The sequence below is a fragment of the Coregonus lavaretus genome (assembly GCF_964263955.1).
Source record: "Coregonus lavaretus genome assembly, chromosome: 17".
Classification (NCBI taxonomy): domain Eukaryota; kingdom Metazoa; phylum Chordata; class Actinopteri; order Salmoniformes; family Salmonidae; genus Coregonus; species Coregonus lavaretus.
The window spans coordinates 50,689,842-50,705,102 of NC_140004.1; the positions used below are offsets into that span (position 1 = coordinate 50,689,842).

At 49.6% G+C, this 15,261-nt stretch overlaps 1 protein-coding gene across 1 annotated transcript in view; it reads right to left on the reverse strand.

The window, feature by feature from the left end:
• The window catches only part of LOC311144426 (A disintegrin and metalloproteinase with thrombospondin motifs 3-like), a gene marked incomplete at both ends in the record, with an annotated part of 287,624 nt that overhangs the window by 147,797 nt on the left and 124,566 nt on the right, over window positions 1–15,261 (reverse strand). Inside the window, 2 exons of the mRNA XM_084180433.1 lie at window positions 4,704–4,836; window positions 12,205–12,348. Of these exons, the coding sequence (XP_084036559.1) occupies window positions 4,704–4,836; window positions 12,205–12,348 (277 nt within the window). The remainder of the gene's footprint in view (window positions 1–4,703; window positions 4,837–12,204; window positions 12,349–15,261) is intronic.

The following is a 15,261-nucleotide window of genomic DNA, read 5'->3' on the forward strand; positions in this document are numbered from 1 at the left end:
CAGTCCAACTCCCCTAGAGGAATGACTCCCCTCTATTTAGAGTCAGTCCAACTCCCCCTTAGAGGAATGACTCCCCTCTATTTAGAGTCAGTCCAACTCCCCTAGAGGAATGACTCCCCTCTATTTAGAGTCAGTCCAACTCCCCTAGAGGAATGACTCCCGTCTATTTAGAGTCAGAGTCTAACTCCCCTAGAGGAATGACTCCCCTCTCTTTAGAGTCAGAGTCTAACTCCCCTAGAGGAATGACTCCCCTCTATTTAGAGTCAGAGTCTAACTCCCCTAGAGGAATGACTCCCGTCTATTTAGAGTCAGAGTCTAACTCCCCTAGAGGAATGACTCCCCTCTCTTTAGAGTCAGAGTCTAACTCCCCTAGAGGAATGACTCCCCTCTCTTTAGAGTCAGTCTAACTCCCCTAGAGGAATGACTCCCGTCTATTTAGAGTCAGAGTCTAACTCCCCTAGAGGAATGACTCCCGTCTATTTAGAGTCAGAGTCTAACTCCCCTAGAGGAATGACTCCCCTCTATTTAGAGTCAGAGTCTAACTCCCCTAGAGGAATGACTCCCGTCTATTTAGAGTCAGAGTCTAACTCCCCTAGAGGAATGACTCCCGTCTATTTAGAGTCAGAGTCTAACTCCCCTAGAGGAATGACTCCCGTCTATTTAGAGTCAGAGTCTAACTCCCCTAGAGGAATGACTCCCCTCTATTTAGAGTCAGAGTCTAACTCCCCTAGAGGAATGACTCCCCTCTATTTAGAGTCAGAGTCTAACTCCCCTAGAGGAATGACTCCCGTCTATTTAGAGTCAGAGTCTAACTCCCCTAGAGGAATGACTCCCCTCTATTTAGAGTCAGAGTCTAACTCCCCTAGAGGAATGACTCCCCTCTATTTAGAGTCAGAGTCTAACTCCCCAACTCTCATCTCAACTTCAGAGTCACTTTATGATGCATCACTGTATCAGTAGTGGCTGCAGGCGTTTATAATCAGTATTTCACATCCTGGTCTCTCTCTTTTTGCCTTCTCTAGTCTCCTCTAGTCTTCAGCTGGCTAATTCTGTAGAAAATAATAAATGAACAGTTGAACTCAGTAAATAATGATTGAGATCTGATTCCTCTGGAGTGTGGTCGCCAGACACTATGGAGCTCGATAAGAAACAAACAAACACTGTTCATCAGGTCTCAGGAATGAAAAACATCAACAAAACAGCAAAGAATGAGTCCAAGTTCAGAGTGGCACAGAGCAGAGAGCTCTGTCAGTCTGGATTTTTATTTCCAGGGACCACCCATGGACCACGCAGGGACCACCCAGGACAACAATGCACCAACCTCACCAATAGTAATAAAATGTATGTACGCATGACTAAGTCGCTTTGGATAAAAGTGTCTGCTAAATGGCATACAGTGAGCAAAAAAAGTATTTGATCCCCTGCTGATTTTGTATGTTTGCCCACTGACAAAGACATGATTAGTCTATAATTTTATTGGTAGGTTTATTTGAACAGTGAGAGACAGAATAACAACAAGAAAAACAGAAAAACACATGTCAAAAATGTTATAAATTGATTTGCATTTTAATGAGGGAAATAAGTATTTGACCCCTCTGCAAAACATGACTTAGTACTTGGTGGCAAAACCCTTGTTGGCAATCACAGAGGTCAGACGTTTCTTGTAGTTGGCCACCAGGTTTGCACACATCTCAGGAGGGATTTTGTTCCACTCCTCTTTGCAGATCTTCTCCAAGTCATTAAGGTTTCGAGGCTGACGTTTGGCAACTCGAACCTTCAGCTCACTCCACATATTTTCTATGGGATTAAGGTCTGGAGACTGGCTAGGCCACTCCAGGACCTTAATGTGCTGCTTCTTGAGCCACTCCTTTGTTGCCTTGGTCGTGTTTTTTGGGTCATTGTCATGCTGGAATACCCATCCACAACCCATTTTCAATGCCCTGGCTGAGGGAAGGAGGTTCTCACCCAAGGTTTGACGGTACATGGCCCCGTCCATCGTCCCTTTGATGCGGTGAAGTTGTCCTGTCCCCTTAGCAGAAAAACACCCCCAAAGCATAATGTTTCCACCTCCATGTTTGATGGTGGGGATGGTGTTCTTGGGGTCATAGGCAGCATTCCTCCTCCTCCAAACACGGCGAGTTGAGTTGATGCCAAAGAGCTCCATTTTGGTCTCATCTGACCACAACACTTTCACCCAGTTCTCCTCTGAATCATTCAGATGTTCATTGGCAAACTTCAGACGGCCCTGTATATGTGCTTTCTTAAGCAGGGGGACCTTGCGGGCGCTGCAGGATTTCAGTCCTTCACGGCGTAGTGTGTTACCTATTGTTTTCTTGGTGACTATGGTCCCAGCTGCCTTGAGATCATTGACAAGATCCTCCCGTGTAGTTCTGGGCTGATTCCTCACCGTTCTCATGATCATTGCAACTCCACGAGGTGAGATCTTGCATGGAGCCCCAGGCCGAGGGAGATTGACAGTTCTTTTCTGTTTCTTCCATTTGCGAATAATCGCACCAACTGTTGTCACCTTCTCACCAAGCTGCTTGGCGATGGTCTTGTAGCCCATTCCAGCCTTGTGTAGGTCTACAATCTTGTCCCTGCCATCCTTGGAGAGCTCTTTGGTCTTGGCCATGGTGGAGAGTTTGGAATCTGATTGATTGATTGCTTCTGTGGACAGGTGTCTTTTATACAGGTAACAAACTGAGATTAGGAGCACTCCCTTTAAGAGTGTGCTCCTAATCTCAGATCGTTACCTGTATAAAAGACACCTGGGAGACAGAAATCTTTCTGATTGAAAGGGGGTCAAATACATATTTCCCTCATTAAAATGCAAATCAATTTATAACATTTTTGACATGTGTTTTTCTGTAATTTTATTTATTTATTCTGTCTCTCACTGTTCAAATAAACCTACCATTAAAATCATAGACTGATCATTTCTTTGTCAGTTGGCAAACGTACAAAATCAGCAGGGGATCAAATACTTTTTTCCCCTCACTGTATATTAATTGCCACAATGTCTTCAGATCTATCTTATTAGCATTGACGCTGGATAGTTTATCTCCTCTAATCTCCTTACTGGTACCATTTCCCTGATAAACAGACACAATATACACTGTATATACAGCAGTATGTGGACAACCCTTCAAATTAGTGGATTTGGCTATTTCAGCCACACTCGTTGCTGACATGTGTATAAAATCGAGCACACAGCCATGCAATCTCCATAGACAAACACTGGCAGTAGAATGGCCTTACTAAAGAGCTCAGTAATTTTCAACGTGGCACCGTCATAGGATGCCACCTTTCCAACAAGTCAGTTCATTGAATTTCTGCTCTGCTAGAGCTGCCCCGGTCAACTGTAAGTGCTGTTATTGTGAAGTGGAAATGTCTAGAAGCAACAACGGCTCAGCTGAGAAGTGGTAGGCCACACAAGCTCACAGAACGGGACTGCCAAGTGATGAAGCGCGTAGTGTGTAATAATCGACTGTCCTCGGTTGCAACCCTCACTACCGAGTTCCAAACTGCCTCTGGAAGCAACGTCAGCACAATAACTGTTCGTCAGGAGCTTCATGAAATGGGTTTCCATGGCCGAGCAGCGGCACACAAGCCTGAGATCACCATGCGCAATGCCAAGCATCAGCTGGAGTGGTGTAAAGCTCGCCGCCATTGGACTCTGGAGCAGTGGAAACGCAATCTCTGGAGTGATGAATCACGCTTCACCATCTGGCAGTCCAACGGATGAATCTGGGTTTAACGGATGCCAGGATAACGCTACCTGCCCCAATGCATTGTGCCAACTGGTAGTCCCCTGTAGCTCAGTTGGTAGAGCATGGCACTTGCAACGCCAGGGTTGTGGGTTCGTTTCCCACGGGGGGCCAGTATGAAAATGCATGCACTCACTAACTGTAAGTCTCTCTGGATAAGAGCGTCTGCTAAATGACTAAAATGTACAGCATGGTGAAGGAATAATGGTCTGGGGCTGTTTTTCATGGGTCTGGCTAGGCCCCTTAGTTCCAGTGAAGGGAAATCTTAACGTTACAGCATACAATGACATTCTAGACGATTCTGCGCTTCCAACTTTGTGTCAACAGTTTGGGGAGAGCCCTTTCCTGTTTCTGCATGAGAATGCACCCGTGCACAAAGCGAGGTCCATACAGAAATGGTTTGTCAAGATCGGTGTGGAAAACCTTGACTGGCCTGCACAGAGCCATGACCTCAACTCCATCGAACACCTTTGGGATGAATTGGAAGCCAAACTGCGAGCCAGACCTATTCGCCCAACATCAGTGCCCGACCTCACTAATGCTCTCTTCTGGGTCAATCTAATGGAAAGTCTTCCCAGAAGAGTGGAGGCTGTTATAGCAGTAAAGGAGGGAGCAACTCATGTGTATTTCCTTCCAACACATTTAGCAGCATTTCTCTGCTCTTCAAAGGGATATATGATCGGAAGGGAGTCCTCTCTCTCTCTCTCTCTCTCTCTCTCTCTCTCTCTCTCTCTCTCTCTCTCTCTCTCTCTCTCTCTCTCTCTCTCTCTCTCTCTCTCTCTCTCTCTCTCTCTCTCTCTCTCTCTCTCTCTCTCTCTCTCTCTCTCTCTCTCTCTCTCTCTCTCTCTCTCTCTCTCTCTCTCTCTCTCTCTCTCTCTCTCTCTCTCTCAATTAAATTCAATTTCTCTCTCTCTCTATGTTTGCGACCAAACTTACGGATGTGCAGATTTTGTATCCGACTCCGAAGTCGAAGCGACACTGTTCGTCCATGGAGTAGTTGATTCCTGGCAGCTCCGGCAGCTGGGGCCAGTCGTGTTTGAACGGGTCGTCCAGGAGACAGTCGTACGAACTACGAGACACAAGAAGATATTGAAGAGTTTCATTTAATTTTCAGAAATGTTGGTAAATTAGCTTTTATTGTTTCACACAAGAACTGCTGGGCCTCGAGGGACAAGATTAGGAGCAGTCATTCTGACTGCAACATTCTAAAAACATTCATGAACACATTCATGCAGGTGCTAGGTAACATTAGAATACACATTATTTTAATGTAAAACAAATAAAAAAATGTCAACCGTTCAATAAATGATATTAGTGGAGTTCCTTTGTTACAACTATGGAACAGAAACCATGTGTGTTGGAACACGGTAGCAAAGATGGATGCAGTCAGCAAAACAGTAGCCTGAACATCATTATAAAGCACCAAGTGCTCATAATAGCCCCTATGCCAGACTCATGATGAAGGCCCTCCTGGAGCCCGTATGAAGTCTCTCCTGTAGCCCGTATGAAGTCTCTCCTGGAGCCCGTATGAAGTCTCTCCTGTAGCCCGTATGAAGTCTCTCCTGTAGCCCGTATGAAGTCTCTCCTGGAGCCCGTATGAAGTCTCTCCTGGAGCCCGTATGAAGTCTCTCCTGGAGCCCGTATGAAGTCTCTCCTGTAGCCCGTATGAAGTCTCTCCTGGAGCCCGTATGAAGTCTCTCCTGTAGCCCGTATGAAGTCTCTCCTGTAGCCCGTATGAAGTCTCTCCTGGAGCCCGTATGAAGTCTCTCCTGTAGCCCGTATGAAGTCTCTCCTGTAGCCCGTATGAAGTCTCTCCTGTTGCCCGTATGAAGTCTCTCCTGGAGCCCGTATGAAGTCTCTCCTGTAGCCCGTATGAAGTCTCTCCTGTAGCCCGTATGAAGTCTCTCCTGGAGCCCGTATGAAGTCTCTCCTGTAGCCCGTATGAAGTCTCTCCTGTAGCCCGTATGAAGTCTCTCCTGGAGCCCGTATGAAGTCTCTCCTGTAGCCCGTATGAAGTCTCTCATGTAGCCCGTATGAAGTCCCTCATGTAGCCCGTATGAAGTCTCTCCTGGAGCCCGTATGAAGTCTCTCCTGTAGCCCGTATGAAGTCTCTCCTGGAGCCCATATGAAGTCTCTCCTGTAGCCCGTATGAAGTCTCTCCTGTAGCCCGTATGAAGTCTCTCCTGTAGCCCGTATGAAGTCTCTCCTGGAGCCCGTATGAAGTCTCTCCTGGAGCCCGTATGAAGTCTCTCCTGTAGCCCGTATGAAGTCTCTCCTGTAGCCCGTATGAAGTCTCTCCTGTAGCCCGTATGAAGTCTCTCCTGTAGCCCGTATGAAGTCTCTCCTGGAGCCCGTATGAAGTCTCTCCTGGAGCCCGTATGAAGTCTCTCCTGTAGCCCGTATGAAGTCTCTCCTGTAGCCCGTATGAAGTCTCTCCTGTAGCCCGTATGAAGTCTCTCATGTAGCATGTATGAAGTCTCTCCTGGAGCCCGTATGAAGTCTCTCCTGGAGCCCGTATGAAGTCTCTCCTGTAGCCCGTATGAAGTCTCTCCTGGATTCCGTATGAAGTCTCTCCTGTAGCCCGTATGAAGTCTCTCCTGTAGCCCGTATGAAGTCTCTCCTGTAGCCCGTATGAAGTCTCTCCTGTAGCCCGTATGAAGTCTCTCCTGTAGCCCGTATGAAGTCTCTCCTGGAGCCCGTATGAAGTCTCTCCTGTAGCACGTATGAAGTCTCTCCTGGAGCCCGTATGAAGTCTCTCCTGGAGCCCGTATGAAGTATCTCCTGTAGCCCGTATGAAGTCTCTCCTGGATTCCGTATGAAGTATCTCCTGTAGCCCGTATGAAGTCTCTCCTGGAGCCCGTATGAAGTCTCTCCTGTAGCACGTATGAAGTCTCTCCTGGAGCCCGTATGAAGTCTCTCCTGGAGCCCGTATGAAGTCTCTCCTGGAGCCCGTATGAAGTCTCATGTAGCCCGTCTGAAGTCTCACCTGGAGCCCGTATGAAGTCTCTCCTGTAGCCCGTATGAAGTCTCTCCTGTAGCCCGTATGAAGTCTCTCCTGTAGCCCATATGAAGTCTCTCCTGTAGCCCGTATGAAGTCTCTCCTGTAGCCCGTATGAAGTCTCTCCTGGAGCCCGTATGAAGTCTCTCCTGTAGCCCGTATGAAGTCTCTCCTGGAGCCCGTATGAAGTCTCTCCTGTAGCCCGTATGAAGTCTCTCCTGGAGCCCGTATGAAGTCTCTCCTGTAGCCCGTATGAAGTCTCTCCTGTAGCCCATATGAAGTCTCTCCTGGAGCCCGTATGAAGTCTCTCCTGTAGCCCGTATGAAGTCTCTCCTGGAGCCCGTATGAAGTCTCTCCTGTAGCCCGTATGAAGTCTCTCATGTAGCCCGTATGAAGTCTCTCCTGTAGCCCATATGAAGTCTCTCCTGTAGCCCGTATGAAGTCTCTCCTGTAGCCCGTATGAAGTCTCTCCTGGAGCCCGTATGAAGTCTCTCCTGTAGCCCGTATGAAGTCTCTCCTGGAGCCCGTATGAAGTCTCTCCTGTAGCCCGTATGAAGTCTCTCCTGTAGCCCATATGAAGTCTCTCCTGGAGCCCGTATGAAGTCTCTCCTGTAGCCCGTATGAAGTCTCTCCTGTAGCCCGTATGAAGTCTCTCCTGTAGCCCGTATGAAGTCTCTCCTGGAGCCCGTATGAAGTCTCTCCTGGAGCCCGTATGAAGTCTCTCCTGGACATGTTGTTGTTGATTCACTGCTTGAACAACATGTGTGAGTTGATATCAGCCACGTCAAGCATGTTGTAGAACACAGCAACAGGCCAGAGGAGGGGGCCTCCTTTCACAGTACAGGCATGTTGTAGAACACAGCAACAGGCCAGAGGAGGGGGCCTCCTTTCACAGTACAGGCATGTTGTAGAACACAGCAACAGGCCAGAGGAGGGGGCCTCCTTTCACAGTACAGGCATGTTGTAGAACACAGCAACAGGCCAGAGGAGGGGGCCTCCTTTCACAGTACAGGCATGTTGTAGAACACAGCAACAGGCCAGAGGAGGGGGCCTCCTTTCACAGTACAGGCATGTTGTAGAATACAGCAACAGGCCAGAGGAGGGGGCCTCCTTTCACAGTACAGGCATGTTGTAGAACACAGCAACAGGCCAGAGGAGGGGGCCTCCTTTCACAGTACAGGCATGTTGTAGAACACAGCAACAGGCCAGAGGAGGGGGCCTCCTTTCACAGTACAGGCATGTTGTAGAACACAGCAACAGGCCAGAGGAGGGGGCCTCCTTTCACAGTACAGGCATGTTGTAGAACACAGCAACAGGCCAGAGGAGGGGGCCTCCTTTCACAGTACAGAAATTCTGAAAGAGATTGGTGTCTTTTTTCACTATCTAATCATGGCATGGGGTTGTTCAACGACATATGTATTTGTTTGAAATCTATCACTTGATGGTTTCATTTCAGAGAGACAAATGATCATGTTTCTTTTAGCAAAATGCTTTATATCAGCCTCCTTCTCAGAGAAATAAGTAGTACTGCTAGGGTTTACCAATAACTGGATATACGAATGGACAAAGCCATTGATCAGGTAACATCATTCATTCCTATGTAAAGACTCAATTGCGCATTGAAGCCAAATGAAGTTGGTTAAGATGGCGTGTCATGGAGACATAACCAGGCCCCCAGTGTCCGGTCTGGAGTGTGAACTCATGAATTCTACTGGCTGGCTACTGCGTAGCAACCTGGCGGTGCAAAAATCTGTGGTCTGCCCCAGAAAGCCTAAGTAAATTACAATCGCCAGAGAGGCCCCAAAGATTTTGGGAGATGGCCGTTTTGCGCTCTAAAATAAGTTTATTATGATCAAGTTCAGTACCCACAGTGAATTATTTTAAAGTTCACTACAAATGGAGATGTTTAACACTAGAACCACCTGGCCTTTCAGCCTATCAGTACCCTCTAGAGAATGTTGCCGGACGACACCCTTTAGCATCAGATGCATATCTAACCCTAACCCACAAGGTGCCGCAAACATAAGCACCAACACTTGATAAATAGTGCATCAACTATTATAAAGGATTAATTACATGAAGACATTTTAATCTAAATATATCCAGTAAAAAAATGACAATAGTAATTTGTTTAGATAGAGTCAAGGATATGTTTTGTGTAATTCTACAAAATCCTAGAAAAAACATCGGCCTATATCCTATTTCAGTTTCCCTTAACAATAAAAACCTTACAGTGTCATCCATTTGATCAACTTTATTTGTAGATTTGATTAGTAACAGAGTTATAGTAATTAATAAAGTCCAGTTACTGCTTCTTTTGACAAAGTAGAAACTAAATATAATAATAATATAAGCAGCCAGGTCACAGGTGAAATGACTTGCTGTATTCCTAAACAAAAGTACCAGCACATGAACAATTTTAAAGGATGAATTGCATATTGCATGAATTGAAATATTTGTGGAAATATATTGATTGTATCAGACACTGTGCCTTTACACCCGTGCCTTTAAACATGAATCAATCTCATCTTCTCTTTATGTTTGGGGTCCACAGTCTGCACACAGCTTCTGGGCTTTGTGTGAGCAAACCCCACAAACAAATCGTTTGCACTGCACACAGTTTTCATGGGCCTTGTTTTGTGTGCACCTGCCGACTTAACATTAGGTCTTCTGTTCCCCAGTGGGAGCTGTGGTGCTTGGGGAGGATGGAGAGCAGGACCTGCTGCCTTGACATTGGGTCTTCTGTTCCCCAGTGGGAGCTGTGGTGCTTGGGGAGGAGGGAGAGCAGGACCTGCTGCCTTGACATTGGGTCTTCTGTTCCCCAGTGGGAGCTGTGGTGCTTGGGGAGGATGGAGAGCAGGACCTGCTGCCTTGACATTGGGTCTTCTGTTCCCCAGTGGGAGCTGTGGTGCTTGGGGAGGATGGAGAGCAGGACCTGCCGACTTAACATTGTGTCTTCTGTTCCCCAGTGGGAGCTGTGGTGCTTGGGGAGGATGGAGAGCAGGACCTGCTGCCTTGACATTGGGTCTTCTGTTCCCCAGTGGGAGCTGTGGTGCTTGGGGAAGAGGGAGAGCAGGACCTGCTGCCTTGACATTGGGTCTTCTGTTCCCCAGTGGGAGCTGTGGTGCTTGGGGAGGAGGGAGAGCAGGACCTGCTGCCTTGACATTGTGTCTTCTGTTCCCCAGTGGGAGCTGTGGTGCTTGGGGAGGAGGGAGAGCAGGACCTGCTGCCTTGACATTGGGTCTTCTGTTCCCCAGTGGGAGCTGTGGTGCTTGGGGAAGAGGGAGAGCAGGACCTGCTGCCTTGACATTGGGTCTTCTGTTCCCCAGTGGGAGCTGTGGTGCTTGGGGAGGAGGGAGAGCAGGACCTGCTGCCTTGACATTGGGTCTTCTGTTCCCCAGTGGGAGCTGTGGTGCTTGGGGAAGAGGGAGAGCAGGACCTGCTGCCTTGACATTGGGTCTTCTGTTCCCCAGTGGGAGCTGTGGTGCTTGGGGAGGAGGGAGAGCAGGACCTGCTGCCTTGACATTGTGTCTTCATTTCTAATCACCCCATATATTCTAATTACACAGTGCCTTCGAAAAGTATTCAGACCCAATTACCTTTTCCACATTTTGTTATGTTCCAGCCTTATTCTAAAATGGATAAAATCGTTTTTCCCCCTCATCAATCTACACACAATACCCCATAATGACAAAGCAAATCTATTAAAAACAAAAAACATTAAAATTACATTTACATAAGTATTCAGATCCTTTACTCAGTACTTTGTTGAAGCACCTTTGGCAGCGATTACAGCCTCGAGTCTTCTTGAGTATGACGCTACAAGCTTGGCACACCTGTATTTGGGGAGTTTCTCCCATTCTTCTCTGCAGATCCTCTCAAGCTCTGTCAGGTTGGATAGGGAGCATTGCTGCACAGCTATTTTCAGGTCTCTCCAGAGATGTTAGATCGGGTTCAAGTCCGGGCTCTGGCTTGGCCACTCAAGGACATTCAGAGACTTGTCCCGAAGCCACTCCTGCGTTGTCTTGGCTGTGTGCTTAGGGTCGTTGTCCTGTTGGAAGTTGAACCTTCGCCCCAGTCTGAGGTCCTGAGTGCTCAGGAGCTGGTTTTCTTCAAGGATCTCTCTGTACTTTGCTCCGTTCATCTTACCCTAGATTCTGACTAGTCTCCCAGTCCCTGCTGTTGAAAACATCCCCACAGCATTATGCTGCCACCACCATGCTTCACCATAGGGATGGTGCCAGGTTTCCTCCAGACGTGACACTTGGCATTCAGGCCAAAGAGTTCAATCTTAGTTTCATCAGACCAGAGAATCTGCCCAAGCGGGCTGTCATGTGCCTTTTACTGAGGAGTGGCTTCTGTCTGCAGAGATGGTTGTGCTGCTGAGATGGTTGTCCTTCTGGAAGGTTCTCCCATCTCCACAGAGGAACTCTGGAGCTCTGTCAGAGTGACCATCGGGTTCTTGGTCACCTCCCTGACCACGTCCCTTCTCCCCCGATTGCTCAGTTTGGCCGGGTGGCCAGCTCTAGGAAGAGTCTTGGTGGATCCAAACTTCTTCCATTTCAGAATGATGGAGGTCACTGTGTTCTTGGGGACCTTCAATGCTGCAGTAATTTTTTGTTACCCTTCCCCAGATCTGTGCCTCGACACAATCCTGTTTCAGAGCTCTACAGACAAGTCCTTCGACCTCATGGCTCGGTTTTGTTACACCCTGGCTCTGGGGACTCTATATGTTGAGCCAGGGTGTGTAGATTCTATGTGTTTGGTTTCTGTGTTGTTGTTCTATGTGTGCTATTTCTATGTTGGCCAGTGTGTTTCTCAATCAGAGGCAACGAGTGTCAGCTGTGGCTGGTTGTCTCTGATTGGGAACCACATTTAAACTGCCAGTTTACCCACAGTAGTTGTGGGATCTTGTTCCGTTTGGTTTGTTCCATGTTGGTTGTGTTTAACCGTAGGACTGCACGTATCGTTTGTTGTTTTGTTCGAGTGTTTTCTCTCTTTAAATAAAGTATGTTCGCTCATCACGCTGCGCCTTGGTCTACTCCGTTCGACGTTCGTGACAGGTTTTTGCTCTGACATGCACTGTCAACTGTGGGACCTTATATAGACATGTGTGTGCCTTTCCAAATCATGTCATAGTAGTTATATTATTTGTATTAGTAATAGTAATATCAATAGTAATAATATAGTAATAGTAAAGGGTTAGGGTTAGGGTTAGGTAAAACTAAAGTAATAATACTAGTAAAATAATAGTAAAAGTCTTAGATTTAGTAACAGCAAATTAATAGTAATAGTCTTAGTTTTAGTAACAGTAAAGTAATAATACTAGTAATAGTAAAATTAATAGTAATAGTATTAATATTAGTAATGGTAAGGTCATTGTAACGTAATAGTAAAGTAACAATACTAGTAATAGTAGGGTGATAGAGGGAAACATACTGTATATATCTCTTGAGCTCCTGTCCGCTACACATGGACCAGTGGTATCGATGGAAGGCAGCTTGAACCAGTGGAGCCATCACACTCCCCATGGCTGTCTCGTCTCCACAACGATTCCCCTGACCATCATGCTCCATACCCAGCCTGTACAAACACACGAGAGAGAGAGAGAGAGAGAGAGAGAGAGATAGTGTGAGTTAGGGATGTTGTCAGGGATGTTGATTTCTAATGAGATTTAATTTGTCTTGGAGAATGAATCCAGTGAGGGTATGTATGTTATGTATCTAACCCTAACCCTCACTGTATGTTCCCTGTCTAGCCCCACACTACTGCTCCTGTCATTGTCATTTAGAAGACACTCTTATCCAGAGCGACTTTTGAAGCAATTAGGGTTAAGTGCCTTGCTCAAGGGCACATCAACATATTAGTCGACTCGGGGATTCGAACCAGTGACCTTTCAGTTAATTGCCCAGCACTCCTAACAGCTAGTCTACCTGCCGCCCATTTTAGCTCCTCTGGCCTGCCCACTATCTCTCCAGCTCCCCACTACCTCTCCAGCTCCCCACTACCTCTCCAGCTCCCCACTACCTCTCCAGCTCCCCACTACCTCTCCAGCTCCCCACTACCTCTCCAGATCCTCCGGCCTGCCCACTACCTCTCCAGCTCCCCACTACCTCTCCAGCTCCTCCGGCCTGCCCACTAACTCTCCAGCTCCCCACTACCTCTCCAGCTCCTCCGGCCTCCCCACTACCTCTCCAGCTCCCCACTAACTCTCCAGCTCCCCACTAACTCTCCAGCTCCCCACTACCTCTCCAGCTCCCCACTACCTCTCCAGCTCCCCACTACCTCTCCAGCTCCCCACTTCCTCTCCAGCTCCCCACTACCTCTCCAGATCCCCACTACCTCTCCAGCTCCCCACTACCTCTCCAGCTCCCCACTACCTCTCCAGCTCCCCACTAACTCTCCAGCTCCTCCGGCCTGCCCACTACCTCTCCAGCTCCCCACTACCTCTCCAGCTCCCCACTACCTCTCCAGCTCCCCACTAACTCTCCAGCTCCTCCGGCCTGCCCACTAACTCTCCAGCTCCCCACTACCTCTCCAGCTCCCCACTTCCTCTCCAGCTCCCCACTACCTCTCCAGCTCCCCACTAACTCTCCAGCTCCTCCGGCCTGCCCACTAACTCTCCAGCTCCCCAACTACCTCTCCAGCTCCCCACTTCCTCTCCAGAACCCCACTACCTCTCCAGCTCCCCACTACCTCTCCAGCTCCCCACTACCTCTCCAGCTCCCCACTACCTCTCCAGCTCCCCACTACCTCTCCAGATCCCCACTACCTCTCCAGAACCCCACTACCTCTCCAGCTCCCCACTACATCTCCAGCTCCCCACTACCTCTCCAGCTCCCCACTACCTCTCCAGCTCCCCACTACCTCTCCAGCTCCCCACTACCTCTCCAGATCCCCACTACCTCTCCAGATCCCCACTACCTCTCCAGATCCCCACTAACTCTCCAGATCCCCACTAACTCTCCAGCTCCCCACTACCTCTCCACCTCCTAAGGCCTCCCCACTACCTATCCAGCTCCCCACTACCTCTCCAGCTCCCCACTACCTCTCCAGATCCCCACTACCTCTCCAGCTCCTCCGGCCTGCCCACTACCTCTCCAGCTCCCCACTACCTCTCCAGCTCCCCACTACCTCTCCAGCTCCCCACTACCTCTCCAGCTCCTCCGGCCTGCCCACTAACTCTCCAGCTCCCCACTAACTCTCCAGCTCCCCACTACCTCTCCAGCTCCCCACTACCTCTCCAGCTCCCCACTAGCTCTCCAGATCCCCACTACATCACCAGATCCCCACTACCTCTCCAGCTCCCCACTACCTCTCCAGCTCCCCACTACCTCTCCAGCTCCCCACTACCTCTCCAGCTCCTCTGGCCTCCCCAATCCCTCTCAAGATCCCCACTACCTCTCCAGCTCCCCACTACCTCTCCAGCTCCCCACTACCTCTCCAGCTCCTCTGGCCTCCCCACTACCTCTCCATCTCCCCACTACCTCTCCAGCTCCCCACTACCTCTCCAGCTCCTCCGGCCTGCCCACTAACTCTCCAGCTCCCCACTACCCCTCCAGCTCCCCACTACCTCTCCAGCTCCTCCGGCCTGCCCACTACCTCTCCAGCTCCCCACTACCTCTCCAGCTCCCCACTACCTCTCCAGCTCCCCACTACCTCTCCAGCTCCTCCGGCCTGCCCACTACCTCTCCAGCTCCCCACTACCTCTCCAGCTCCCCACTACCTCTCCAGCTCCCCTCTACCTCTCCAGCTCCCCACTATTCTCTCCAGCTCCTCCGGCCTGCCCCCTACCTCTCCAGCTCCCCACTACCTCTCCAGCTCCCCTCTACCTCTCCAGCTCCCCACTATTCTCTCCAGCTCCTCCGGCCTGCCCACTACCTCTCCAGCTCCCCACTACCTCTCCAGATCCCCACTACCTCTCCAGCTCCTCCGGCCTGCCCACTACCTCTCCAGCTCCCCACTACCTCTCCAGCTCCCCACTACCTCTCCAGCTCCCCACTACCTCTCCAGCTCCCCACTACCTCTCCAGCTCCCCACTACCTCTCCAGCTCCCCACTACCTCTCCAGCTCCTCCGGCCTGCCCACTACCTCTCCAGCTCCCCACTACCTCTCCAGCTCCCCACTACCTCTCCAGATCCCCACTACCTCTCCAGCTCCTCCGGCCTCCCCACTACCTCTCCAGCTCCCCACTACCTCTCCAGCTCCCCACTACCTCTCCAGCTCCCCACTACCTCTCCAGCTCCCTACTTCCTCTCCAGCTCCCCACTACCTCTCCAGCTCCCCACTACCTCTCCAGCTACCCTCTACCTCTCCAACTCCCCACTACCTCTCCAGCTCCCCTCTACCTCTCCAGCTCCCCACTATTCTCTCCAGCTCCTCCGGCCTGCCCACTACCTCTCCAGCTCCCCACTACCTCTCCAGCTCCCCTCTACCTCTCCAGCTCCCCACTATTCTCTCCAGCTCCTCCGGCCTGCCCACTACCTCTCCAGCTCC